Source organism: Sus scrofa, chromosome 13 (assembly GCF_054392235.1).
Source record: "Sus scrofa isolate SSC_HxYL_T2T_F1_AM1 chromosome 13, Sscrofa_HxYL_maternal_Yorkshire_Landrace_v2.0, whole genome shotgun sequence".
Lineage (NCBI taxonomy): Eukaryota > Metazoa > Chordata > Mammalia > Artiodactyla > Suidae > Sus > Sus scrofa.
Genome location: NC_139395.1, coordinates 50,648,894 through 50,676,583, shown reverse-complemented (window position 1 = coordinate 50,676,583; position 27,690 = coordinate 50,648,894). Strand labels below are relative to the sequence as shown.

Sequence of the window (27,690 nt, the reverse complement as noted above, 5' to 3'; positions counted from 1 at the left end):
TCAAAATGAAGACTGATTTGGAAGATGTGTCAATGAGACAAATATACATAATACATAGAAACTGAAAAGTAATAATTGTTTTTTTTTCTTTTAAATAAACCTGTATTACTTTGCTCTGAAGCCCAAGAGTAATTGTATTCACTGAACAACTTAAAAATGTGGCAAATAAAATAAAACTTTGATTAACCAGGATAGCAGGCTGAGTAGACTATTTTCCTGTTTAGTTGGAGAAGGCTAACTCCCCACTCCCTGCAAAAAAGGCAGCTCAGGATCCAGTAGGGGCCAGGTGAGCTTCCTTGAATCCCACGTCCTGTGCCTTCGCATGGATGCCCTCACCATGGAGACAGTGTAGAATCTGCTCACTGACCTAGGCAGTGACTCAGGGTAACTGTCAACCAAATTTACTGGCCGAAAGGCAGGTAAATGAACTCAAATGTTTAGAAAATTTTTAACAGGGGTTTAAAACAGGGGGTGGTTTGTTGGTTTTGTGCTAATATTTTCATTAACAATTAAAAAAAAAAAGGAAAGAAGAACTGAATATCCTATTACCTGGAATGTTAACCGAGGTTTCTTTTTTTTTTTTGTCTTTTTGTCTTTTTGTCTTTTTCAGGGCCGCACCTGTGGCATATGGAGGTTCCCAGCCTAGAGGTCCAGTTGGAACTGTGGCTGCCAGCCTACACCACAGCCACAGCAATGTCGGATCCTTGACCCACTGAGCAAGGCCAGGGATTGAACCCACATCCTCATGGATGCTAGTCAGGTTCATTAACTGCTAAGCCATGACAGAAACTCCAAACTGAGGTTTCATTTTATAGATTTTGTAAAGAGTTCAAGTTCTACATACATCTGACATAAAATACATTTTTCCCCCGAGATGCACACACACAAAACCCAAAATGATTGAAAGAAATTGTGGTTTAAAGTCCTCATTTCCCAGCTTGTCTCTCCATTAGGACATGATTGTTATGACAGCTGTCCCAGGACTGCACGGACACATGCCCCAACACAAGGCTGGGGGTTCTGGGCTCTCAGCTGTGGGTCTCTAGACCACTGAGCACATAGGGGTGAGCTCTCCTCAGCCCTAACAACCAGTACACAAACCACATGCAGCAGTGACAACTGGCAGCTCATGCATGGGCAGTACATTCTGGGCACCCTGTCCAAAGGGTGCTCTTTTTGTTTGTGTAAATGTAAGCCCATCCATTAAAACAGATATAAGTATCTTAACACAAAGAGACCCAAGTTATCTTGCAAATCCTATTGCAAGAAAATAGTGTGTTACTATTTCAGGGCACCGAAAACATAACGCAGTCAAAGAAACGAGAAGAGAGACGTTTCCTTCTTAGGAGAAATGCTTTTCCTCTGACTTTGATGTCAGGAAGGGTGGAGGAAAGTTCACACACAGTGTTGCATCTGTTATCAGTTGACAAATTTCAGAGGATATGAAAAAAGGAGCAAAATGTAATTTCCAATTGCTACTGGGAAACCAAAGTAGCTCCTTTATGCATCCAAAGGTTAAAAAGAAACAGCAAAAACAAGTCGAATGGTTACAGGAAAAAAAAAATCCTTTTTTTTTTTTTTTTTGTCTTTTTAGGGCCGCACCCACGGCATATGGAGGTTCCCAGGCTAGGATCCAATTGGAGCTGTAGCCGCTGGCCTACACCAGAGCCACAGCAACTCCAGGTCCAAGCCACATCTGCGACCTCCACCATAGCTCATGGCAACACCGGATCCTTAACCCACCAAGCGAGGCCAGGGACCGAACCCACGTCTTCATCGATACTAGTCGGGTTCATTAACCACTGAGCCACAATGGGAACTCTTTTATTGTTTGTTTGTTTAAAGTGGAGCTTGATCACAAAGAACAAAAAATGGAAATAGCCAAAAGCACATCACGCATCTTGGCCGTGTGTCACACACAGGAGCAGGCCCTGGAAACACACTCCTGTGGAACCTGTTACCTTCAAAACGATCTCAAATGCAAAAGTACCAGTGAAGACATAATCTGCATAACCTAGCATCTGGAAGGCAAACAAAGAATTGCCACCGTTATTGCTACCACTGCTTTAGAGTAGGCGAGGATCAGTGAAAAGGCCATTACCTTCAACAGGATTTCAACAGTAAAGATGGCTGTGAAAGCATAGTCAAAGTAACCCAGTATCTGCAAGGCACAACACACGTGGAGGGTGAGAAAAGGCATCCGGACAAACCCCGACAGCTACACGCCCACGTGCGAGACCCATTTTCCCGACAGAAGCTGGCCACCCTGGTGGACAGAGCAGAGAAGCTCAAAGTGCCCCACCTTGATCCGCTACAGAGGGGCTACTTACCTCCTGCAACCACTCATGCTGACTCCCTCCCAGTCTCGTGTCTTGGGTAGACAGAGGCTCACTTATGAACCTTAGTAACCTTTGCTCATCAGGGCTCTACAGTGACACGTTACTTGTGGCACCAGATAAATTAGTCTCACACACATTTTAGTTTTAGTTTCTGTATTTTTTCTTCTTTGGGCCATCCAGCAGTATATGGAGTTCCTGGGCCAGGGACTGAATCCAAGCCACAGTTGTGACCTATGTCACAGCTGCAGCAAAGCCAGATCCTTAACCCACTGCACTGGGCCAGGGATCGAATCCGCATCCCTGCTGCTACAGAGACACTATCGATTCTGTTGTGCCACAGCAGGAACTCCATATTTGAGATTTTTAACTGCTTTTTTGGCAGAATGAAATACATCCTCATTCAGCTGAGCTTTGGACTGGAGAGGAAATGTAAACTAAGATGTAAGTGACATCTAGTGAAGGCCACATGTCCCCTCCAATTCCAGCCCCTCAGTGAGGGAGCCAACACCTGTTCCCCACCCACGTGCCGGGCTGGATCAATCTGCAGGGAGTCTGACCTGCCTTCTTGCTCCCGCCCACAGCTCTGCATCTAACTGCTCTCTCTCAAGGCTGCTTTTTCCCATGCTGGGCCCATTCAAAGATCAGACTGGCTTGGCCTCTGAATGAGCAGCCCAGACCACTTTATCAGCATTCCTGAAAACACTGTCTACTTTTCAACCAAGAGAGTCCTGATAACCCCTCTGGGCTTCCTGCTTCTCCTCAGAGGTGTGGGGATAAGACAGCGGGGCAGTGGGGCACCAGCAGGTCTGAAGACCTGATGGGAATGTCTTGGCTGTGTATCTTCATGACAACTAAGCTCTCTGGGTGGAGGAACCGAAGAGATCAGCATTGCAAGGTAACACGTGGAGCCCACCCAGGCCAACTCCGTTCATTTAACAGATGTGGATGCTGAAAACGGGGGCAGCTGTTCAGGCCAGGCAGCCAGTCCCTGTGTTTCTGAGCAGGGAGCCAGGCCCTCAAGATGCCAGTCAAGAGCCATAGGACACATAGGACTCACATCAGGGGAGTCCTTACTGCTGTTATATACTAAGATGAGGACGCCTGCTTCCAAGGCTGGCCCTCCTCGCCCAAGTGCTCTCTTCAGAGGGTACTGCTCATTTTCCAAACGGTTTCCATTTTGGGATTTATGAATTTTGCTGGGACACTTCCGTGTATCTGTGTTTCTAGCCAGGTAATGAAAGGTATCTCCCAGCACGATACCGAGGCAGCCCACGGGGAACCCTGCCCCTTCTCAAGATGCCAGTCAAGAGCCATAGGATCTTCCTTCCCCCCCCGCAGCAGGGCTGTGAATGTAGAAAGCACGTGGGCAGCCAAGAAAGACACAGCTGCCGACAAGCCAACAACTCAGCCTGGCACCTGTGGTCAACACTCTTGCTTTCAGGTGGCTCTTTCCTTACTCTGACTTTCTCTTTTGCTCTGATAACTCACCTGAAGTTTTTTTTTGTTTTGTTTTGTTTTTCTTTTAAAGCCTACATGATTCCAGGTATATGACGCATCTAAACCAGTCAGACTCACAGACAGAAAGCAGAATGGTGGTTGTCAGGGGCTGGGGGAGGTGGACATGGGGATAGAGCTACCATCACACCAGATGACTAAGTTCTGGGGATCTGTACAACACAGTGCCCAGCGTTAAGAATCCCATTTCTTTTTTGTTTGTTTTGGGTTTTGGTTTTTTGGGTTTTTTTTTTTTCCTTTTTGTAAAGTTTTATTGAAGTATAGTTGATTTACGATGTCATGCTAATTTCCGCTGTACATCAAAGTGATTCAGTGATACATGTACGCACATCCATTCTCACTGGCCAACAGGGACCTGCTGTAGAGCACAGAGAACGCTACCCAATATTCTGCGGTAATCTCTATAGGAAAAGAATCGGAAAGCGAATGGATGTGTGTGCGTGGGTAACTGACTCACTTTGTCGTATGGCAGAAATGATCACGACACTGTAAATCAACTATACTGCAATAAAACTAGATAAGGAAAAAAAAAGAATTTTGTTTCCATCCTTAACAATTTTTTAAGGAAAATCTCACATTAAGTGCTCTTACCACAGTCAAGCCAAAACACTGTGGTATTTGAAAAGCAACACACACACACACACATACATCTATTGAAAAAGAACCATCACATTCTTGGGAAAGCAGCAGGGAAATAAACTCATGGGGAAGTAATTACAATAAAAAATGAGAACATGAGGCCCCAGTGTAAATGAACTCTTCGTCAATCTGTGTTGGAGGACTAGCTGCTGCCCTGGTCTGTCACATAGTGATATTTTTTCCCCAGCTTTTCCTCCTGGTGTCCCAGGTTTAGTTCAAAACTCAGTGACACTGAGGGCCTTGTTCCATCTGAGCATTCAGACAAGAGATAGCCTCAAGAATCTTAACTAAAGCCCTAATCTGTGAGTACAGACCAGGTCAGGCTCAGAGCCGTCATTGTCACATCACCAGCATGGGCTGTGAGGAGAAGATCTTTTAATCTTCCTATCATGTTTCATCAACCTGATAGATTGGGTTTGTCAGGCTTCAAACCAAGAGCCCAGGAAATGGAAAGACAGCACGGGGCTTGGCTGCCACAGCCGAAATCATGGGGCACTGATCCGGGGATTGGTCTAAATCCTCAAATCTCTAAAAAAATCTCATGTTCAGGAAGAGGTACCAGCCAGGCAAGGCAGTGACCCCCGATGGCCTCGCATACCTGGGGGCCTCCCTGGGCGGGTTGCTCAGCGATCACCCGAAAGTGTGCTACAGTATCAAGGCCAGGGAGTCAATAGAATACCGTCTTCCAAAGCTGTCTCACCCCTGGATTGTTCTCAGTGCTGAACCAGCTGACCTGCTGAGTCCCATCTACTTTGGCAGGAACAGATTTAGGTAGCAGGCTCTGCCCAACATAGATACTAGGGATAGGAGCCGGCCTTAAATTATGAAACTGATCAGTAAGGGAAGACTAAAACTCTGCTTGTTTTCTTTGTAAAGCCACCTCCTGCCTCACCAAAGCATAGTGCTTCTCCACCAAACCCCTAAGATCCACAAATGACATCTTCCTGACTCGTGTTTCTCCTTAGTAACAGAGCCATGTAGCTTCGCAAATTTAAGTCCACATAAGATAAGCTCCTGCTGACCCTACATAAGAGCTCCCGGGTGTGTGACATACCTGGTTTCAATTTGACTTTCTCTCCTGCTGGATGCTGCCACCAGGCAGAAATCTCAAAATAGGTGTGCATTTGACCAGAGAGGGGAAAGGAGGGACCAAAATGTTGGCGGCAAAGAAAAGAGAGGCAGAGAAGCAGGGTCCCTGAATACACGCAGTTAGGGTTGTGTATTTCAAATGAAGTGTAAAATATATGATTCAATAAAGATTTGTGCCCCTAAAACCAAACCTCTGTGGCACTTATAAACCTGGAACATCAAAGGCCCACAGAGGAACGAGCAGCCCACTCTAGCTTTTATCCTGGCTGCTCCTGAGCCCTGCCTAGATGTTGGCCTGCACCTGAGAGCCTCCTGTGACCCGAGGAGCCCCGCCCTGCCATCCCCAGGGGGCTTACAGTGTTCCGGAAGGAGTGGCTGCGGATGGGGTCCTCGGCGGCAAGGGCGGCGCTGCTCAGCATGATGAAGACCAGGATGAGGTTGGTGAAAATGTGGTGGTTGATGAGCTTGTGGCAGCCCACGCGGATCCTGTGGGGAAAGCCACTGCATGGACGCAGCCCCAGGAGGGCCCAGGCAGACAAGCCGGGTGCCCACAGCACCTGGGGCCACCCTGTGGTGATGGGTCAGGCAGGGGACAGCCGTCCCTGGGCTGCCCACACCCCCACCCTACAAACTGGAACCACAGGACTCTTAGCCCCTTGAAATTCTAGGATGGCATATCCTGAGACTTCTGTGTGGGCACAGAGGCCTTTCCCTGTGTCCTTAAAAGCAAGGATCTTGTCCTTAGAAGGTAAAAAAATTGAGGCTTCAGCCTGTGAAAGAGCTTTCTTTTTGTCTTTTTAGGGCCGAACCTGAGGCATATGGAAGTTCCCAGGCTAGGGGTCAAATTGGAGCTACATTTGCCAGCCACAGCCTCAGCCACACCAGATCCTAGCTGCCCCTGTAACCTACACCACAGCTCACGGCAATGATGGATCCTTAACCCACTGAGCAAGGCCAGGGACTGAACCTATATCCTCATGGATACTAATCAGGTTCGTTACTGCTGATCCACAAAGGGAACTCCTGAATGATCTTTCTTAAGGTGACGCAACTGGTAAGGACCAGGACCAGGTTTCCAATCCAGGCAATGTTTTCCTGCCAGAACATGAAGCCCAGCTGCTCACTTTCCCTGCCTTAGAAAGGAGACTGAGGCCAGAGCTCATCTCAACAGCTTACAAAGAATGGGAGCAATCCCTTTATGCACTGCAGTTGGGCTATATCAAAATAGGACTGCAATAAGTGAGGCTCAGCAGAATCTCCTGTATGTGGAGATTCTGTCACAAGTGCTTTTTTTGGGGGGGGGGGTTTGACCCACAACAAGCATATCTGAGAAAGTGCAGTGAAAGTTACATCATCATGCAAGAATCTTTCAAGGGTCTTACTGCACTGTGTGAGGGAGCCATCACAGCATCCTATGGAGCCCAGCATCCCCAGCCCTGGCTGTCACGATGGCTCCATGGGCCACCACAGCGTTTCCTGCTGCCCTTGATGTCCTATGGGCTAGTGAGTATAATTAGCGCCTGACGACCCTTAACCTCCATATTTGACTTTAGAATTTGAAGATTTTTTTTTTCTGCCTATTGAATACATATAGATTTTCCTAGGAAAAGATTTTTTTTGTTTCACTTTCAAAACCAGAGTCAACTTTATATGACGGAGATCCCTTGCTTCAAAACCTTCCCGGAGTTCCCGTCATGGCTCAGTGGTTAACGAATCCAACTAGGAACCATGAGGTTGCAGGTTCTATCCCTGGCCTTGCTCAGTGGGTTAAGGATCCAGTGTTGCCGTGAGCTGTGGTGTAGCTTACAGATGCAGCTTGGATCTGGTGTTGCTGTGGCTCTGGCGTAGGCCGGCGGATACAGCTCTGATTAGACCCCCTAGCCTGGGAACCTCCATATGCTGCAGGAGTGGGCTTAGAAAAGAAAAAAAGGCAAAGAGACAAAAAAAAAAAAAAAAAAAAAAAACCACACACAAAAACCTTCTCTTTTGCAGCTGCTTCATGCTGGGATGTGGTCCCTGGAGGCCTTGCAAGCCATTCAGATGTGGGGGAGCCCTTCCAGGGCTGTGAGGACAGCCTTGCTCAAAGCTTTGGGGGGAAATCAATCCATTCCTCTAATATAAGGAGACACAGTGAGCTGTAGGTGTCAGTAATGTCAGCTAAATAACATTTTAAAAGAGATACTCAAACTCTGAAGAGCAAAGAGCTGTAACGACTACCCTCACATCTCTAAGTCTGTAAGGACTGCAGTCCGCTGTGCTTCCCACCTGTGTCTCCCCGGAGCCTGTGCATTTACAGAGGTCTTCTCTGACAGCCCAGAACTGCTCCTGCCATGCTCGAAAACTTGCCAGGACCATCTATGCTCTCTGGCACTTCACTCTACCCCAGATGAGTTAAAACCTAGAAACCAGCTAGTCAATACACATCTTCCTCCTGCAGTACTTGTCAGTAATTACTATGTTCCTGGTGCGCTCCTGATCATTTTAACAGGAGAAATGCTATTTTAAGCAGCCTGTCATGGAGCTGACTTGAATGGCTACCGCTTAAAAACGTATCACTGAGTGATGTTACTGTATCACCATAAAACTCAGTAGGGAAAAGAGAGCAACCTAACTGGGTCTCTGGGTGAAGATGCTCTGCAGAAGTCAGTCAAAATCCTCATCCCCTAGAGCATCTTAACAGAAGACCCACTCATGAAGAAAGGGCCCTTCGGATGGAGAACACTGCACAGGTGATGACCTGTGTGACACCAGAGCCGTGGGCTCTGACTGAGCCACAGCATTGCACCTCTGCTGTCCCAGGGCAGGGGGGCAGGGGAAGGAGAGCCTAGAAGGGCACTTCTCCCAGGACCCGGTCACACATATAACGCCCCTGGTCCAGGCACAGGAAGACCAGGAAGAGATGAACAGATGGCAAAGGCAAGGCTGGAGAAGTATAGGGGTTCGGGGGTGCTCAGGTGCAGAAAGGGGCTGTGAACCATCTTCCCACACCCCATCCCCAGCCACCCTCAAGCAACCTGTAGGATCCTGGCTGAGACGGGGCAGCCATGGGGCTAAAAAAGGGGATATTTACGGGTTGGTCTTGCTAAGAATGAAGAAAGCGCTCCCTTCGGGGATGGGGGCGATTTTCTCTTTCATGTTCAACTCAGAGATTCTGCGAGGACGGGGGCCAGCAGGGACCTCAGGTTCATCCTCCTCCTCCTCCTCTTCCTCTTCACCTACTTTAAAGGAAACACTTTTTTAATAGGCATGAAATAAACAAAGGCTACATTTGGGTTTGAATGATTAGTCTCAATTTCACATGAAAATCTGGCTTATACTTTAACATAGTCTATCAGCTTATAGTAATCAAAACCCTTCCAAATATGAACTGAGAGGGTGGCGAGGGCGGAGGCACATGCCTGTCTGGTGCACATATGGTTGTGGGAATGAGGTCCCCCAGGAGTTGATGACCTGAGCACAGGTGGAGGTGGCAGCAGTGGGATTCCCACTGCCACCCTCCCAGCACCTGGCTGCTTCCCCCCTCGCTCCCTGCTCAACCTCTTCGCTCAGCTTCAGCCTGAAAAACTGTGGGATTTCAAGTCACACACGGCCAGTCTCCCAGGGTCCCTGACTCCACAGTCCCTCCTACTTCAGCCAGTAAAGCCCCGAGTTAAGATAAAAGTGTCAGGTGAGTGCTGGTAAGTGGTCACCTCCTAGACAAATGTCCCAGCCCAGGGTGCCCTTGTCCTGCTCCACCCACACATTTTCTCCCCGCCACTTGGAGTATGGGTTACTTAAGCTGCCTGCAACCACAAGAAAGAGCAGAGCTAACAGGCTCATGAGCAGACGGGACCCCTGGCCTCAGCAGCCCCACGTGTCACCAGCTGGGCCAGCCCCAGACTCCACAGAGTAGTAGCAAAGCCACCTCCCCCATGAGTTGAGGGCAGGCCTGTCTCTGGCCTCCGTCACTATACCTGGCACATCACAGGGTGGGTAGGGGTCCTTGTCCTCATCCTCTTCTCGGTAGTCATCGATGGTAACCTGGGATGACAGAGAGGTCTTGGGAGGCAGGGAGACCCTGACTTATATGCACTTGAGAGGGACAAAGACTCAACCCCGCCATGCAGCACAGGGCAAAGAAGTTGTCTTCAAAGTGTGCATTGAATGTGTCAGGCAGCAGGTCCCCCCAGATGATGACTCTGCTCAAGTAGGAAGGTCTGAGGGCAGATGGGGAGCAAAGTGGTGTAACCCCTGCTGAGTCACAGATGGCCAGCACCACCTGCCTGGTCCTCTCTCAGCACCAGCGAACACTCCCACCAGAGCCACCTTCTCACCTCCCTCCTACCTCCCACCAGACTGCAAGCCCCATGCACGCAGGGACCTCTCTGGGCTTGGTCATTCCTGATCTGCGGGATCTGACACACAGTCACCACTCAAAAAGTATTTACTGACTCAGTGAATAAATGAACGAATTAATGAAAAATTCAGACGGACATAGTGGATAAAGTCTGACAGCATAGCCCTGAGCCCCCAAACCCTGGGGTCCAGAGACCCCCTGTGGGGACGGATAGCTCTTAAGAATCCTCGACTTTAATCCCCATTGAGAAGATACTAACACAGGTCAGGTCTGACCATACCATTCCAATCATGGGAAAAAATTAAGTGTCCAGACCGGTTAAGTATTTATCTTACCAGCTTTCTGATGAAATACTGTTAATCAGCTAAGTGCCTCAATTCACTCAGACCCCCTGAAAAGCCAGCATCTGTGATGAGGTACCACGTTCTGACACCAAACTATCACCAACAACACTGTCATGGTGTCAAGAGTACTTGCGCCGATGGCAGTCATCAACAGAATCATCTTGAAACAAAACGGGGAACATAACATATACCTTGTTGTCACTGTTGGCTATCTGGTTGACCTCTGGTTTGTTGTTCTTTTTATTTTCCAGGCTTTCTTTTCTACCGAGAACAAAACAAAAGAAACCAAGTAAACATACTGTTTGGTAGAAAAAAGCTAATCAGGATTCTGATTCGACAGTGGCCCAGAAGGACAAAATTTAATTGGAAACAACCCTAACAGCAAGACCATAGCACAATCCACACCCAGAGTGTCCTGCTCATTTCAGTGCACTGGATTCATTACACAGATCCTCTTATTAAAATTCTCATCCAAAAGCTAATCAGCATGGACTGCATCATTTATTTTTTTTTTTATTTTTATTTTTATTTTTTTTGTCTTTTGTCTTTTGTTGTTGGTGTTGTTGTTGTTGTTGTTGTTATTGTTGCTATTTCTTGGGCCGCTCCCGCGGCATATGGAGGTTCCCAGGCTAGGGGTTGAATCGGAGCTGTAGCCACCGGCCTACGCCAGAGCCACAGCAACGCGGGATCCGAGCCGCGTCTGCAACCTACACCACAGCTCACGGCAACGCCGGATCGTTAACCCACTGAGCAAGGGCAGGGATCGAACCCGCAACCTCATGGTTCCTAGTCGGATTCGTTAACCACTTCGCCACGACGGGAACTCCCTGCATCATTTATTTTATGATGCCAAAATTAACGGCAGTGGTTCTTTAAGCACAAGGATGTATGACTCCTATTCCCAGCTCCGAGGGAATGAGAACCAAGGGCCTGGGTTCTGCCCAAGACTCCATCCTTTTTGGTCGGCCCCACAGAGCCACCCAGGAACCCCTCAAAGCAGCAGTGTGGGAGCTGCAGCTGCCATGGAGTCAGGGGCCCCGCCAGGCCCCACCTGCAACTGGCTCCCAGGGTCCAACACCTCAGCAAATGCCCCAAGCAGAAAGGGGGTTACCTGGCAATCTTTTTCCTTTCCTTTTCTTCGGCTTCCTCTTTCTGAGCAGTATTCAAACTTTCAGCATCAGCCAAATTGTCTACAGCGATGGCCAAGAAGACATTCAGCAGAATATCTCATTTCAGAGTGTTAAGGGTGCAACACATTTCTAAAAGGATCTACACATGGTCAACAATGGCAACGTCACACTCTTGTCTTCCTGGAGGCTGGTAACAGGTGACTGTTCCCTAACCTTATATTCACTTGGTAAAGACACAGGACCAGGGCCCCATTTTTTTCAACAAGAACTAGAATTGCAGAAGATAATCTGGAAAAAAACAACATTAGGATTCACCAAAACCCATGAAAACCTACAAACTTCAACATATCCCTTTGTGTATGTACATACATGTGTGTGCTATGCACATGTGTGTCCATATATCTAGGTATCTACGGCTATGAAACACACTGCATAAAATAACTGATAACATAAATGTGGCATTTTTACACATTTTGCATTTCACTTTATGCATTTTGTCTTATTTCTTCTAAAACATACCGACCCATAGCATATCTAGCTGGGGCGCGCTTTCCAAAATAGGACCCCGGGAAAGGCTATACATCACATTATTTAAATGACGATCCTGACTAACAAGGGGATCTGAACCTTGCTCATTTGAAATGGCCTCTGAGTCGGCGAATACCTCGCTCATTCATTCATTCCACAAACATGGACTGACCACAGCAGGCCTGGCTTATTGCCAGATGGCTCCATACTAGTCTTTTGCATCATCCCATTGGGGGCTGTATCTTTGACCAATGTGGTTGAGTTTTATTTCTGCAAAGAGTAAAAAGTTAGGTGACTGAACAAGTTATCAGGGTTTTGGCTCTTACTATGATATTGTGTGTGTGCTTTCCCTGAATGATGCAAAGAAATGTTCTGAATAAGCTTTCCAAATCAGAAGATGCCTGTTTCTTATTTATTATGTCATGACAGGAACTCCTAGGATTCTTTTTAAAGCAGAGTGGCAATGAGCCTAGGCAAGTGGTTTGTCCTGGGCTGGGCAATGGCTTGGCAACATGAGCTCTTCTCTGCTGGATGTGGAGTAATCATGGCTCAGAAAACAATTAGTGCTGAGACTAACTGCACTGAGAATTCCTACTAATGACTGCAATGAAGAAAGACTACATCGCTAGTCTCACAAGGACACTAGACTCTGTTAGGTATTGGAAAGCAAATCCGGAATAATTAAAGCACAGGAAAACCTTACAAGTTTGTAATAGATGGTTTCCAAGAGCAAATACCCATTATCTGCATTTAGAGCTGTGACCAGCCCCGCCCCCAGACCCTCTTAAACTGTGGTGTGCTGTGGAATTCATCTGACAAGACCTGCCCAGCACCTCTCATGTGCTGGGCACCAATCTGAGTGCTGGGGACATGAGAGCAAAGAGGACAGACTGAAGTCCCTGCTCCCAAGGAGCATCTACTTTAGCTGGGGGCAACAGGACATAAACTATTTAAGGGCTTCAAAGAAAATATCTAAATGGTTAGAAAGTGGCTGGGAAATATTTCTCTGCAGAATAAGGCCAATATATGGCTGTGACCTAGAGAGTTAATCATGAGGTGTGCAGAAAAAGAAAATACTGATAATTCATTTAACAAAAATTACCAAGGGCCGGCTGTGGAAGACCCTGTAGTGTAAGCCACGAGAGCCATGACTATGAAAAGGGAGTGCTGACTCAAGAAGCTAATTATCTAGTTGGGTAGATGGAGGAATGCCACCCCAAACCCCAGCAGGACGCACCAGCAGGAAGGGGCACATGCAGAGAACCTGGCAGGAGAGCTCCCGTGCGGGCAAGAGGTGGGCAAGGTGTTGGAGCTGCACGAGGCACTAACACGATTTCCATGAGCTGACAGAGGGGCTTCCACAGACTACACTGAAGCACAAAGCGCTGTCCCCAGAGGTTTGTGCTGCAGTGTCCACCTTGAAGAAGATTCACTAACAAGGCAGAAAAGATGAAGGGGAAAACTGCTCCAGGGATCTGGGGCTTCTTAGGAGAAGACTCCAGATTAGGATTCTTGAAAATTAAAAGGTAAAGACAGAGTTCCTGTTGTGGCTCAGCGGAAACAAACCTGACTAGGATTCATGAGGATGCAGGTTTGATCCCTGGCCTCACTCAGTGGGTTAAGGATGCAGCGATGCCGTGAGCTGTGGTGTAGGTCGCAGATGCGGCTCGGATCTGGCATTGCTGTGGCTGTGGTGTAGGCTGGCACCTATAGCTCTGATTTGATCCCTGACTAGGAACTTCCATATGCCATGGGTGTGGCCCCAAAAAGAAAAACAAGTTAAAAATTTTAAAAAATAAATAAAAGGTAAAGACCAAGAGGAGGTATTCACACTTCTGTACACCTGTGCTTCTGCTCAACATCTGTCGAGGAGTTCCCTGTGCCAGGACTTGTTCTAGGGCAGGGAGGACCTAGAGAGAACAGACATGACCAAAGGATACAGGGTCATGACGGGGCCGACTGAGGTAAAGGGAGATCTGAATTTTCAGAAGATTACAGAGGGCCTCTTGGCAGCGAAAAGGAATAAAACGAGTCAGAGAAGGTCATCCGGCACTTGATCTCCAAAGATCAGCAAAGCAAAATGAGGGTCAGGGCGGCTTAACTCAATCCACTGAAGATGCAACCCCATCTGTTCAGAGGGTCATAAGAAGACATAGATGTACCCCTACCCTCTTGATGGGGCTCAGGGCTGGCCAACCCAAACATGCCACAGTGGCATACTGATGACTTTGAATGAAAAGTATTTGAGAAACAGCTGGTACAAGAAGAAAGCTCTGATCCATAAATGCCCTGAGAGCAGGAAACAAAGCTCCCGAGGGAACATGTCCTCCCTGTGCCAGGAGGACAAGACTGGAGACAGACTCTGATGCTGAAAAAGCTGTAGAAAAGTGTTCCTTTTCCATGAACTTGCTACCCCAAGCAAACACCTCTTTGCTCTATCAAATTTTCACAAATAATCAATTCTTTCTCTAAAATGTCTATCAACAGCCTGCTTTGGTCACTTCTTAGGTCCTATACCTATGGAGTCTCCATATATGTGAAATTAAATGGATTTTCATCTTGTTAATCTGTCTTCCGTCAATTTGATTATTAGTCCAGGCAAAAGAATCCACAAGGCAGAGGGACATTTTTTCTCCCTACACTCTCAAGGGTGATAACACAACGAGCACTAAGGCTTTGCCCTAAGCTTTCCTTCAGGTCCTGTGCAGTTGCGACACCAAGCTGGGTGCCCAAGGTGCAGCCCACGTGCCATCTCAGGCTCCTCCTGGGCTGCTCTAATTCCTCAAAGCCTGAGACCCTGCCTCCCCTGGGCTCTCCCACAACAGCGAGGAGAGCGCATGAGCGGGGGTCGGGGGGAGGTCACTCAGCTCCCTGCCACGACTGCTCCCACCCTGCACGGGGGACTCAGAGAGGAGACACCAAACACGGCAGTGATAACAAGGCGGCCCTGGTCAGCCTGAAGGATACAGTTACCGCATATGAAGAGGATGATGAAGTAGATGCAGACAATCATTCCTGAAGACGACGGGCCCCCGTATGCCATGATGCCGTCATACATCACAGCGTTCCAGTCTTCCCCTGTTAGAATCTAAGAAGCCAACACGAGATCAGCTGGCAGGGGGCCTCACCATTTCCATTGTTCTCCCTGAGCGCCACCCATGCGTGATGGAAGCTGCCCTTCACAGCTCAGTTTGCACTGAACAAATGCCTCTGTGGTCCCATTGTCTTCAAACATTATTCTTTTTGTTTGCTTGTTTTTAGGGCTTCACCTTCAGCATATGGAAGTTCCCAGCCTACGGGTCAAACCGGACCTACAACTGCCAGCCTACACCACAGCCACTGCAATGCTGGATCCGTAACTCACTGAGGGAGGCCAGAGATCGAACCTGCATCCTCATGGATACTATATTGGGTTCTTAACCCACTGAGCCACAATGGGAACTGCAGAAGTATTATCCTTAATCACACAAATGCATGAGGAACTCTTCTGGTGAAAATAAAACACCTTTCCAAGTAAGACTTGTTTGTGCACTTTGCTGTACAGCAGAAAGAGGCATAACATTGTAAACCAACTAGGCTTTAATTAAAAAAAAAAAAAAACACTTGCGTACCCTTTGCTTCTACCCCAGCCCATTCTGTCCCCAGGGGTCTGCTATTGGTGTGTCTCTCCAGGACCTTTGTGTATTTAACACATATATACACACCCAGAAAAAACAGGCAGTTGGTGTCTTCTCTGATGTAGCAACCATAAAGGGATTCATACTATGTGAATTTTTTGCACTTTGCTTTTTTTCCCCCACTCAACAATATATTCTGGAGACCCTCTGGTGTCCTAGGTTCACTTCATTCTTTTTAACTGCTGCCTAGTATTCCCCGTGGTTAGTCAACTGTGGGCATGGAAAATTTTATCTAGGACATGGCTCACAATGAAACAGAAAAATAGGCAAATGACTTGAAAAGGTAAAGCAATTCACAGAAAAGGAATTGTAACTGACTCTTAGTCATATGGTCAGACATTCAGCTTCACTTTTGGCAGGAGTGGAACAATGAGATACCGTGTTCATCTACCAAAGAGGTGGTAATGAAAAAGTGTGAACACTCGCTATGGTGAAGGGGAGTAAAGCCACAGACAGTCTCCATGTCCCATCACTGGAGGATGAACTAACACAACCTTCAAGAGAATACCTGGGCAAGAATGTCAAAGTTGAAAATGGACACACAGCCTTTAAACCAACAATTCCACTTGCGGGGGATTTATCCTACAGATATACTCTCACACACATGCCCCATGGTGTATGTTCAAGGTCATCCACTCAGTCAAGACTAGACACAATGAAATATCCATCAGCAGGGGAATGGTTCCATGAATTATGGCACGTCCACACCACAAAATATATACAGCATTGAAAAGAAGAAGGCAGCTTTTCTATGGACTGGTAAGGAAGGTCCTTAAGGACACTTTAGGTGATAAAAATATTTTTTTAAAAATCATTTAGAAAGCGCTCCTACTGTGGCTCAGCAGGTTAAGAACCCAACATCATGTCCATGAAGATGAAGGTTCAATTCCTGGTCTCACTCAGTGGGTTAACAATCCCACGTTGCCACAAGCTGTGGCGTAAGCCACAGATGCAGCTCAGATCCGGTGCTGCTGTGGCTGTGGTATAGGGCTGTGGGGTAGGCCTGCAGCTGCAGCTCTGATTCAACCCCCGAGGAACTTCCACATGTCACAGGTGGCCTTACAAAGAAAAAAAGGAAAGTATTTAGAGGAGTTCCCTGGTGGCTCAGTGGGTTGAGGATCCAGCATTGTCACTGCTGCAGCTCTGGTCACTATTGTGGCATGGGTTCAAACCCTGGCCAGGGAACTTCGGTATGCTATAGGTATAGCCAAAAATAAAAGCACGTAGAATGAACTATCATCTGTGTAAATTCATCTGTAGATAGGTAGGCAGGTAGGTAAATTTATTTATGCCTGAGTGAATATCCATGGAAGAAGACACAAAAGTCCTACAAGGGGAAAGTGGTGGTGGGGTGGGGGGGACTTGCTATTTTATATGCTTTTGTAATATTTGGCTCTTGTGCCACACACATATGCTACAAAAACAACCACCATGCATATTTCTCTGAAAGAAATCAGAAAAAACAATGACTCATCAGTGGCAAAAATTAAGGATAATCAAAAAAAAATGAATTATATTATACTATGTTGCCAGAGGCCAGGCCTAGAGCAGTGACAATAATTCCATTCACTGCAAAATGACCAAGGGGAAAAGAATCTTAGAGATCATTCTCTCTAGGCTTTCATTTTTCAGAAAATAGTGACTTTACAAGGTCACAGAGCTGAGCACCTCAGAAAGCCACCATGGGAGGTCACGTCCACTGCCCCTCCCAGCAGGCCATCGTGCCTCTCCCACAGAACTCACCAGCACTGCATGAGCAAAGCAACAAGGGCAGACGGGTCTTTGAAATTTACCTGCCAGGCTCTGTCCAAGGAAGGGCTTCAGCTCACAATATCCAAGGAGGACACCTCGGCTGGGAGCCAGGCGGGCTGGAGGGGCTGGGCCTCTAAGTACAGGGCTACCTGGGCACCTCTGACACTGCTGCCCCCTTCTCAGCCTGATGCCCTCAAAGGCCCAAACAGCAGAGACATCCTCAGAATCTGTGTGTCCCCATTACATCACACGAGGGAGGACAACAAAGCAGCAGAAAACTCTAACAACTCTTAAATCACCCCAATTCCTCCTCCTACACACCAACCATCAGGGCTTTAGAAATCCCTTCTTTGCATAAATCCATTATAACAAGGGTTATAAAACTTGCCAGCAATCAAAAATTAGCAAAGGACAAGAAGAGGATTTTACAGCCCGTGTCACAGGAACCTCAGAAACCTCATACAATTAAACCAAAGTCATTGGTTTAGCATTAGGTAATACATCTAGTGGTCTTACAAAAGCATGAAATCACAGCACATAGATCTGGAGTGAGATGCAAGTGACTTCAATGGCATGAAATTAATCAGAGTGTTATTGGGGCAGAGGTTACTAATATCCTAACAACAGCATCATTTTGTCTTAATGAGTCGTGGACAGACCAGAAGGCACCTCCCGGCAGGCAGCCCAGGGAGAGGAGGACGGGAGGACTCACCTGGAACACCGTGAGAAGCGCTTGAGGGAAATTATCAAAGGTGCTCCGCTTGGTCTGTGTTTCGTCAAAATTAAATTTGCCGCCAAATAGCTGCATCCCAAGCAAGGAAAAGATGATGATGAAGAGGAAAAGCAGAAGCAGCAGTGATGCGATGGACTTCATGGAGTTTAGCAAGGATGCCACCAAGTTGCTCAGGGAAGTCCAGTGCCTGCAGGTCAAGATGCAGGGGGTGAGGCCAGAGGGCCACTGGGGTCAGAGCAGACTAACGCCCGGGGCGAGGGCAGGGCTGACCACCACCCCCATTCAGGAAACACCTGCAGTGAGATGCGGGCATCCCTACCTGGTCACTTTGAAAATTCTCAAGAGCCGCACGCAGCGAAACACAGAGATGCCCAGGGGGGACATGATTTCCAGTTCTACCAAGATTGTTTCGGTAATTCCACCACACACCACGAAGCAATCAAACCGATTGAAGAGAGAGACGAAATAGGCCTGGAGACCCAAGCTGTACATTTTCACCAGCATCTCACAGGTGAAAAGAGCCAAGAGGACTTTGTTAGCAATGTCTGAAAAGACAAAGGGGTGCATGTCCTCAGGATCTCCTCCTGGGAGCCGCTTAGCAGCCCCTCCCCACCCACCCACCCCACCAGCCACTGCCAGAGGTGCCCCAGGCACCTCTGCCCTTGTCTGTGCTGTTGCCTCCATTACAGAAATGCAGCACAAATGTTTTCCATCCCTTTGTTTGTGAGATCCTAGTCCTACTTCTGCTTCTACCTAGACATGTGGCCCCTGGAGAAGTTTCTTGGTTTCTCTGGGCCTTGGAGAGCGGCAGGTTACCACATCATCTCTGATGCTTCCGAGCCCTAAAAAACCTATGATTCTGCATTTAGACAGCCACATGGTAATTTTCTTGTTTGTTTCAATCGGTCACAAAAAGATCTGTCTGGTCTTGCTTACAGCATCACGATCTCAGAAGCAGCTGCCTGTCAAGGTCATTTCAGAAAATACCACCCAGCAGGCTGGAGAGCTGAACAGAAACAGATTTGACTGGATGACAGGTCAAGTCACAATGGCTCAAAACTGTCCACCTCAGAATGGGATGAGTTCCGTATCAGACTGCTGGGGCATTCAACAGAGGGGTACTGCCACCACTTGCCAAGAAAACTAGAGAGGAACATACAGCTTCCAGGGAGACAGGGAGAAGAGACAGTAAGTCCCCTTCAGCTGCCAGATTCCATGATGCCAGGTTGTCACGGGGTAAGGCAAGGAGTTGCTCTGGAGTTATCAGCTCTGAGGTGCTTCATGCACCACGTGGCACAGACCACACCCCTGCTCCGGTGCGCCCTGTGCTTGGATGGCTCTGCCGTCTTCTAAGCTACTGCTCACGGGAAGTGTTCCTCCTTGCTATTACACTTCGGTCAGAAAAGCCCAAACTGCCATTAGACAGCTCCAGGGATCCCCGATTCAGAATGGACAGAGAACGGCTTCTGCTTATACCTTGAATCTGTGTCAACCAGTCAGGCTGGTTGTAGTGCTCGGAGGAAATGGTTAAAGTGTTGAGAAACACCAGGACAATAACCAGCCAGTAAAATGTGACAGACTTCACGGCAGCCCTACATCTTCTGCGATTGAAGCGGTTCCAGCGACGCCAGCGTCGGCTGAAAGAGAAGGAAACGTTAGTCCCTGGATGATAGGTACAGCACCTGTCAATGTTGCTGAGGAATAACTACACTCTGGAGATCCACATTGGGGTAGGGGTACAGGAGGAAAGATGAGCACAAAGGGTGTAGAAATTGCCAGACCTTATAAGACAAATTGTGTTCATCTTAAAACATAACTTTTCAAAATACAGTCTTGAGGGGTTCCTGCTGTAGCTCTGCAGTAACGAATCTGACTAGTATCCATGAGGATGTGGGTTCGATCCCTGGCCTCACTCAGTGGGTTAAGGATCCTGTCTGAGCTGTGGTGTAGGTTGCAGATGTAGATCAGATCTGGCATTGCTGTGGTGTAAGCTGGCAGCTGTAGCTCCGATTCGACCCCTAGCCTGGGAACTTCCATATGCTGTGGATGTGGCCCTAAAAAGACCAAAAAAAAAAAAAAAAAAAGCACAGTCTTGACTTGCTCATGCTATCAGTCTTTTCCTACGGCTTTAGATCAGTCCATAACCTGTCATCTACAGCCCTCAAGCTGGTTAGGAAATCTAGATATTCAAAGAATCATGTGCAGATGCAAACCTGAGCTCATACACATATGCAGTTCCTATTCAAACCACATGGCACTGAATGCACCCGTGCTCTTGGTGCAGACACACTAGCTTATCACACATGTGTCTTGCAGCATCTCAATCACCATTCAGAAATTATCAGGCAGCAAAGTGTTCCTGATAACCTGAGTTTTCCTTGGAGGGGAATTTTCAGTCCTTTCTTCGATCTGGGAGGTTCCTCTGGAGCCTGACAGAGCTGTCAGTGCTGAGTAGGACATGAGTCTTCTACTGAGTCATCAGGTGCCCTTTCTAACTAGGGATGCTCAAATTATACCTTTAGGAGAAGAGCCAATATTGAATCATGTTTCCACACAAATAAAATGAGCAGAATCAAACAGACAAGCAGCATGGCCTTTACCGACTTGCAGTTGCAATATGTGTCAGAGAAAGTATTCTTTCCCTAGGTCTGTCTCCCTGTGAGAAATGCTGCCTGCCATGGGATGGCTTGGTGAAGGGGGCCCAGAAACGGGCTGGCCAAGTGGCAGTGTCAGCTCTGTCCAGGCTGTGCTCATTGATGGGGGTGGTGGGCGCTTCCCTCAGGCGCCTGAATCAGAGGACTCTCCAGGCTGCGGCCCTGGCTGACTCAGCTGCACTGCTCTGCTACAAACACTATAACTCAGGGACCAGAGAAAGAACTGTGCCAACTCTTCCACAAGACCTGGAACAAGCAAGGTGCATTTTATGATTGCTCTTGCTGTGTTCTTTCCAATGGTCATAGAAGCTGGAAACATGACAACCAGCATAGAAAAATTCCTCCAAGGACAGTCCTCCACAAGGCTGGGTTTCTCCTGTGATACATAATTCAGCACATAAAAACCAGGTGGCCTGAACAAGATCAGCCTTGGTGGGTCTATTTATGCTGCAGTGACAGTCACGGCTGTCTCTGAAATTCAAGGGACCTCATTGTCACATCCTCTGAAATCCTGCACCAGGCATGTGGAGATGAAGGTGTGGTCCATGCCCTCTGTCTTTGGATAACATGCTGGGGACTGTGGCAGGTAAATATAAATCCACACCAAGCGAAGCTACCGGATACAGGAGCCAAGAGAAGGGAGCTGCAAGTGGTCTTTGGAAGAGTCAGGAAAGGCTTCTCCAAAAAGCTGATATTTGGGCTGGTCCTTGAGAGCTGAGTAAGAGTTAGCCAGGAGGCAGAGGGAAGGGCACTCCAGTCCATTCCCCGAAAGAGACTTGGACAGGAAGAACTTGAGCGTCAAGTGTGGTACCTTTGGCAACTGAGAGCAGTCCAGAGTGAGAAAGTGAGGACTCTGGATGGGTGTCAAAAGGTGAGGCCAGGAGTTCCCATTGTGGCTCAGCAGTTACAAACCCAAGTAGCATCCATGAGGATGTAGGTTCAATCCCTGGAACCGCTCAGTTGGTTAAGGATCCGGAGTTGCTGTGAGCTGTGGTGTAGGTCTCAGACACAGCTCAGATCCCTTGTTGCTGTTGTTGAGGTGTAGGCTGGCAGGTATAGCTCCAATTCGACCCCTAGCCTGGGAACTTCCATATGCTGTGGGTGCAGCCCTAAAAAGACAAAAAAAAAAAAAAAAGTTGTTAAAACCCATCTTGAATCATCACTATGGTAAATTCAGTGTGAACAGTCATGGCTCAGTGGTTAATGAACCTGACTAGCATCCATGAGGACACGAGTTTGATCCCTGGCCCCACTCAGTCGGCTAAGGATCTAGTGTTGTCGTGAGCTATGGTGTAGGTCTCATAAGCAGCTCAGATCCCCTGCTGCTGTGAGCTGCAGCCCTGATTCGACCCCTAGCCTGGGAACTTCCACATGCTGCAAGTGCAGCACTAAAAAAAAAAAAAAAAAAAAGAGGCCAGAGGGTGACCCATGGCCAAATTATGAAGAAATTTATATGCCCTCTGGCCCGTCATTAAAAGGCTTTTAATTTTTTGATGTCAGATTTACTGAGATATAATTTACAAATAGTAAGATTTACTCTTTTTAGTTACACAGTTTGTAACCACCACTACAATCAAGATGTAGAATATTTCCATCACTCAAAAAAGCTCCTTCATGGCCCTCTGTAGTTAAAACACCTCCTCACTCCAACCCCTGATGACTAACTGGTCTGCTTTCTTTCTTTCTTTTTTTTTTTAAAGATTTTGTCCTTTTTAAGGGCTGCACTCACGGCATATGGAGGTTCCCAAGCTAGGGATCTAAATCAGAGCTGTAGCTGCCAGCCTACACCACAGCCACAGCAATGCCAGATCCGAGCCAAGTCTTTGACCTACACCACAGCTCCTGGCAACGCCAGATCCTTAACCCACTGAACGAGGCCAGGGATCGAACCCGAAAACTCATGGTTCCTAGTCGGATTCATTTTCACTGTTGCACGATGGGAACTCCCTGATCTGCTTTCTTTCTCTATTATTTTGCCCCATCCAGAATATCCTATAAAGTGAATCATTCAATATATAGCTTTTTGAGACTGGCTTCCTTCACTTAGGAATAAGGAAGTGAAGTGAAATACATTTGTGCTTCATTTGTGTTGCTGATCTCTCAGTAATTTTTTCTTTCTTACTACTGAGTTTTAGTCAATCATATGGATGAACTGCAATTTGTTAATCCATTCTCCATGTGATGGCCATGTGAGTTATTTACAGCTTCTGGCAATTATGAATAAACCTATGCTCTATATTTATAAATTATATGTATGTAATGTTTATGTATACAATCATGTAAAAAGTTTTTATGTAGGCATCTGTCTTCATTTCTCTTATATAAATACCTTAGAAGTGGGATTGCTGGGAGTTCCCGTCGTGGCTCAGTGGTTAACGAATCTGACTAAGAACCATGAGGTTGTGGGTTCAATCCCTGGCCTTGCTCAGTGGGTTAAGGATCCGGCGTTGCCGTGAGCTGTGGTGTAGGTTGCAGACATGGCTCAGATCCTGCGTTGCTGTGGCTCTGGCGTAGGCTTGACAGCTACAGCTCTGATTCGATCCCTAGCCTGGGAACCTCCATATGCCATGGGTGTGGCCCTAGAAAAGGTAAAAAAAGAAAAAAGAAAAAAAAAAAAGAAGTGGGATTGCTGAATCATATTTTAAATACGTTTGACTTCATAAGAAACTGCCAATTTGCTTTTAAAATGTCTGTGTCATTTGACATGTGGCACTGTTTAATAATTTCAGTGACTTGCATCCTTGTCAAATGTGGGATTGACAGATTTTTAAATTTTGATGCATTCCATTGGTGTTGTGGAACCTCTTTTTGATTTTAATTTGCATTTCCCTAATGACCAGTGTGCTTATTTGCTATCTGTACCCCTTCTTTGGCTACATGTTCATTAAAAATCTATGGTTTATTTTTCTGTTGGGTTGTTTCCTTATTACTGACACTATTCTTTATATATAATAGGTACTAGTCCTTTATTGATTATGTTTTGCAAATATTTTCTCTTCCAGTCTGCAGCCGATCTTTTTCTTTCAAAGAGCAGTAGTTTTAATTTCAATGAAATCCAATTTATCAGTTTTTCCTTTTACAGCCAGTGCTTTGGGTGTCACATCCAAGAAACTTTTGCCTAACCAAGGTCACCAAGTTTTTCTACTATGTTTTCCTCTGGCATTTTTATAGTCCCAAGTTTTATGTTTCGTTCTATGTCCATTTCAAGTTGATTTTGGTGTACAGTGGTAAAAACTTTATAATTAAAAAGTAATATTTAGCCGTGAGCCGTGATGTAGGTTGCAGATGCAGCTCAGATCCCGCATTGCTGTGGCACTGGTGTAGGCCGGCGGCTACAGCTTCGATTCGACCCCTAGCCTGGGAACCTCCATATGCCATGGGAGCGGACCAAGAAATAGAAAAAAAAAAAAAAAAAAAAAAAAAAGTAATATTTATATGGAAAAGTAACAAATAATTGGTATATGGTTTTTTACCAACAGAGTATGTATCCTGCACCCAGAGCAAGAAAAAGAACATTAGGAGCAACTCAGAAGACTTCTTGATCTTCCTTCCATGGAAAAGTTTAAAGCAGAAAAATGACAGAAGTATCTCTCTCTTAGAGAAACGACTCTGGGAGGGGGTATGAAGGGTGGATTGTTCATTGCTGCATCTTCTTGCTCTGTTGGTTTTGGGGGGTAGATCACTGGCACCTACAACACTGTTCTCCCATTTCCTGGGCAGATTGATCTTCTATGTGATGTTAGAGACCAAAGAGTGAACATCAAGTCTAGAGCAGCTGTACGTAAAATCCAGAAGTTATGATGTTAAACCCACATATAGGCTTAAGAAAAAACAGAAGATACTGACCTGAGCTTGGATTTCGAGATGGCCTGACTGAAAGATAAAAGAATATTAATTCTGTTAGGAAGCCTTGTGCATATGCTCCCCGACCCCAGAAACCTGAGCAAAGGTATCATAAAAGCCATGCACGGAAGCCTGGACCCAGCACCAGGGCTCCCACAGCAGGCAGCTGGGTGAGAGCGGAGCAGGAGGCCAGGCAAGAGAGGACTCTTAGCCAGACACCCTGAGCGGCCCTGGCACAGGCACTGATGTCAGGGGTTCTTCTCCCCCACCCCAAATTCCTCAAAATGAAGTCAGCAGAGCCTCTCTTGCCCACAGCTCAGCCTCTGATCTCAACAGCAGCACGTGCTCCCACTACAGCCAAAGGAGGCTGAGGCTTGGAGTCCAAGCTCTGCAACTCACTCACTGCATGAGCTTGAGCCAGCAGCATACCTTTGGGAGCCTCAGTGTGCTCCTCTGTAAAAAGGCAAGACAAACTCATTCCCTGCCTACTTCATGCTACTGTAGGAGGGCAGAGCAAGAGAAAAGAGACAAGTCCACTTCGTAAACTCTTGAGTTTTCTGCTCCAGATTCATCATTTTTATGGACCTCTGCCAAAGAGATCGGATCCTCCTAAAAATGACACCTGTACTTGACAGACACAGGACCTAAAGGGTACTAGCAGAAAGCACACAAAACAGAAGTGCATGGGGCTCCCCCAAAGCAGGCGGTACTCTGCACGTTGCACGCTGCTGGTGCACCGGCTGCTGCAGGCCAGCTCCTCTAGAAGAAAGCCAACGAGGGTTAACGTGAGGCATCCTCCACAGTTAGCAGAGGGTGGTGCAGAGAAGGGGCACGTGAGCGGAGGAGGCAGGGCCTCATTAGCTATCCAGCCACTATGCATGAGGTCGGGGGACCCCGTGAGTGAAAGGAACTTAAATACATAGCACATTCTATCAGCAACTCTGCCATACAAGCCCTTCTTCAAAGCACTGATGCCAGCACCAGACTCGGAGGAGAACTGGGCTTTTTACCCCCACCGCCGACACCCTGAGGGCCCGGCCTTGGCAGCGCCTCTTCTTCTCCACCAGCACCTAGTGGACACAGGGGAATTGCAGGGTTACCTAGCTCAGCCTGAGGCACGCTCCACCTCAGCAGGACAGATGGCTTTAGAAGAAGAGGCAGGTGAGATGCAGGGGGCCTGGGCTGAGAGGAGGACCCAGGGGTCCTGGGAGCCCGCCCGTCCCTCTTGCACCTGAGGCCATGGCTCCAGGGCTCCACTGAAACTTGGGTGTCTTCCTCTTATCTGCTTCTCTAAGAAGCTGGGAGGAGCCAGGAGGGCAGGGTCCCCACACTCACCAGAGGCTCCCACAGCAGCCTTGGTTCTCGCCTTCCCCGCTCACATTCTCCGTGTTCACGGACTCCGTCTCACTGGTGGGCATGCTGGCTGCGGGGAGAAGAAATGCTTTAGACTCTGGTGCACTGCATGCCCACAGGAGGGACAGACGTGAGCTCTGCCTCCAGGCCACCCCTCTGGGAACCTGGCAAGAGGCTAAGGATAGCTATGAAGGGTCCTCAGGGATTTGACCCACAAAAGGAAGCACCAAGAAGCCAGGTGCCTCCACAGCAGCGGGGAGCCTTTGCATCTGTGATCTGCCAAAGACACCTGCCAAGACCCCTGACAGGCCGAAATCCTGTGCATCCAACTTTCCAAGAAGCCTGGGGCTCAAACTGAATCCAGCAGCTGTGCCTGGCGCCAGCTTGTTTTTCTGATTTCCGGGTTTGCACTGAGAGGCCATCAAAACATCCCAGTGACAGCTATGGCTTTTCTTATCCCATAGGCATACTCTGAAAAATCTGTGAACAAACCTAGTATCTGATCAATTCTTATTTTAAATAACTGAGGGAGAGGAGGTCTTATAGAGGGAGGAGCACAAGAAGGTACAAGCACAAAATCTTTTTAAAAATTTAAGAATTTGACTCATTTTTCATTCATTTATCTGCACTTCTTCTGCACCACTTGTGAAGCCAACCTACAGGAGGTGCTGACCAAAGACGCCAGCGCTGGAGCAGCAAGCACACAGTCTTTGGGGGAGAAGGTTTCCTTCCAACCAGAGACCAGAGGGCAAAGCTGACTGTGGTCCCTGTACTTCCAGGGTCTCTGGGCAGGTCTCCCTCCCGCACAGCAGGATCCTGAGCAGAAGTGGAAGAAACATGAAAAGCACCTGCTAGGGTCAGGAGGCCCAGGGACCCACCCAGAACCACCATCTGGCACAGAGGTGTTTTTTCTCCTTCACTTGATGGAACCCTAGAAATATCATGAACACATGCCAGAAACCAGGTGGCAAAGGAGGTGCAGGACACAGAGAGGGACCAGACTCTGCCCCTGCCCTGGAGGACCAGTGGGAGAGGCAGGCTTCAGTGGACTTGAATCTACAAGAGCCAGGGGGCTGAGCAAGCTAGTAAAGAACGAGTAATTCTGCTCTGGGGTTAGAAGAGGTCATTGAAAGTTGAACCATGGGACAATCACCTCAACTTCTTTTCCTGACGCATCATTTTGAACTGCAGTGACTTTATGATTTCTCTATACCTAATGGTATCAACAGGAAGACCCTTCCTCACATGGGCTCTGCCCATATGGCTCCTTTTAGGAAGGATGCCTTGGTCTGAGCTGTAAAACCTGGCAGCGGTGCCTGGTGTGCTTGGGGAGCAGTCTGAGGCCCGCCCAGGCACACGTAGCAAAGGCGCAGGCCCGCAAGCTCTGTCTGCGCAGCTGCACGTCTGCGGGCCCTGCTCAGGACAAAGCATGTGAATGACAGGATGGACACAGACCTGATCTGAAGGGCCTAGATAGGCGAGAAACATCTTTTCTGAGGCACCAAAGATGATCCCTTCCCTTCTGTGAGCAGCCAGGGGACTGAGCCTGCCCGGCCGGGGAGAGGGGTATATGTGGTCTCAGTAGCCATCTCCAGGCACCTTTAGGCAAAGCTTTCAAAAGTGACTGCAAACTGAGCAGAATTATAGACCCATAACATACTACTGGTATTCCCATGGGATAACCCTTTCCTTCCTTAGTTAAGTCACGAGAAACCCAACTTCAAACTTTGATTTCACTACTCCACGGAAAGAAAACAG

General features: G+C 47.5%; 1 protein-coding gene across 50 annotated transcripts in view; it reads right to left on the bottom strand.

Annotated features, from left to right (window-relative positions):
* CACNA1D (calcium voltage-gated channel subunit alpha1 D) overlaps positions 1 to 27,690 on the bottom strand; it is a 330,381-nt gene that overhangs the window by 69,271 nt on the left and 233,420 nt on the right. For 26 of the 50 annotated variants that reach the window (XR_014823264.1, XR_014823263.1, XR_014823262.1 and 23 more), the window contains exons 10-22: positions 25,915 to 26,002; positions 25,590 to 25,649; positions 24,583 to 24,609; positions 19,559 to 19,719; positions 18,402 to 18,627; positions 18,062 to 18,269; positions 14,888 to 15,008; positions 11,374 to 11,488; positions 10,454 to 10,523; positions 9,536 to 9,602; positions 8,653 to 8,800; positions 5,939 to 6,068; positions 2,102 to 2,161 (exon numbers count right to left, since the gene is read on the bottom strand). Coding sequence is in view for 44 of the 50 variants with exons in the window: in XM_084988621.1 (XP_084844747.1) it covers positions 2,102 to 2,161; positions 5,939 to 6,068; positions 8,653 to 8,800; positions 9,536 to 9,602; positions 10,454 to 10,523; positions 11,374 to 11,488; positions 14,888 to 15,008; positions 18,062 to 18,269; positions 18,402 to 18,627; positions 19,559 to 19,719; positions 24,583 to 24,609; positions 25,590 to 25,649; positions 25,915 to 26,002 (1,481 nt within the window). In the remaining 6 variants the exon portion in view is untranslated. The remainder of the gene's footprint in view (positions 1 to 2,101; positions 2,162 to 5,938; positions 6,069 to 8,652; positions 8,801 to 9,535; positions 9,603 to 10,453; positions 10,524 to 11,373; positions 11,489 to 14,887; positions 15,009 to 18,061; positions 18,270 to 18,401; positions 18,628 to 19,558; positions 19,720 to 24,582; positions 24,610 to 25,589; positions 25,650 to 25,914; positions 26,003 to 27,690) is intronic. The other 24 variants (XR_014823266.1, XM_084988617.1, XM_013981781.3 and 21 more) reach the window with 3 other exon arrangements.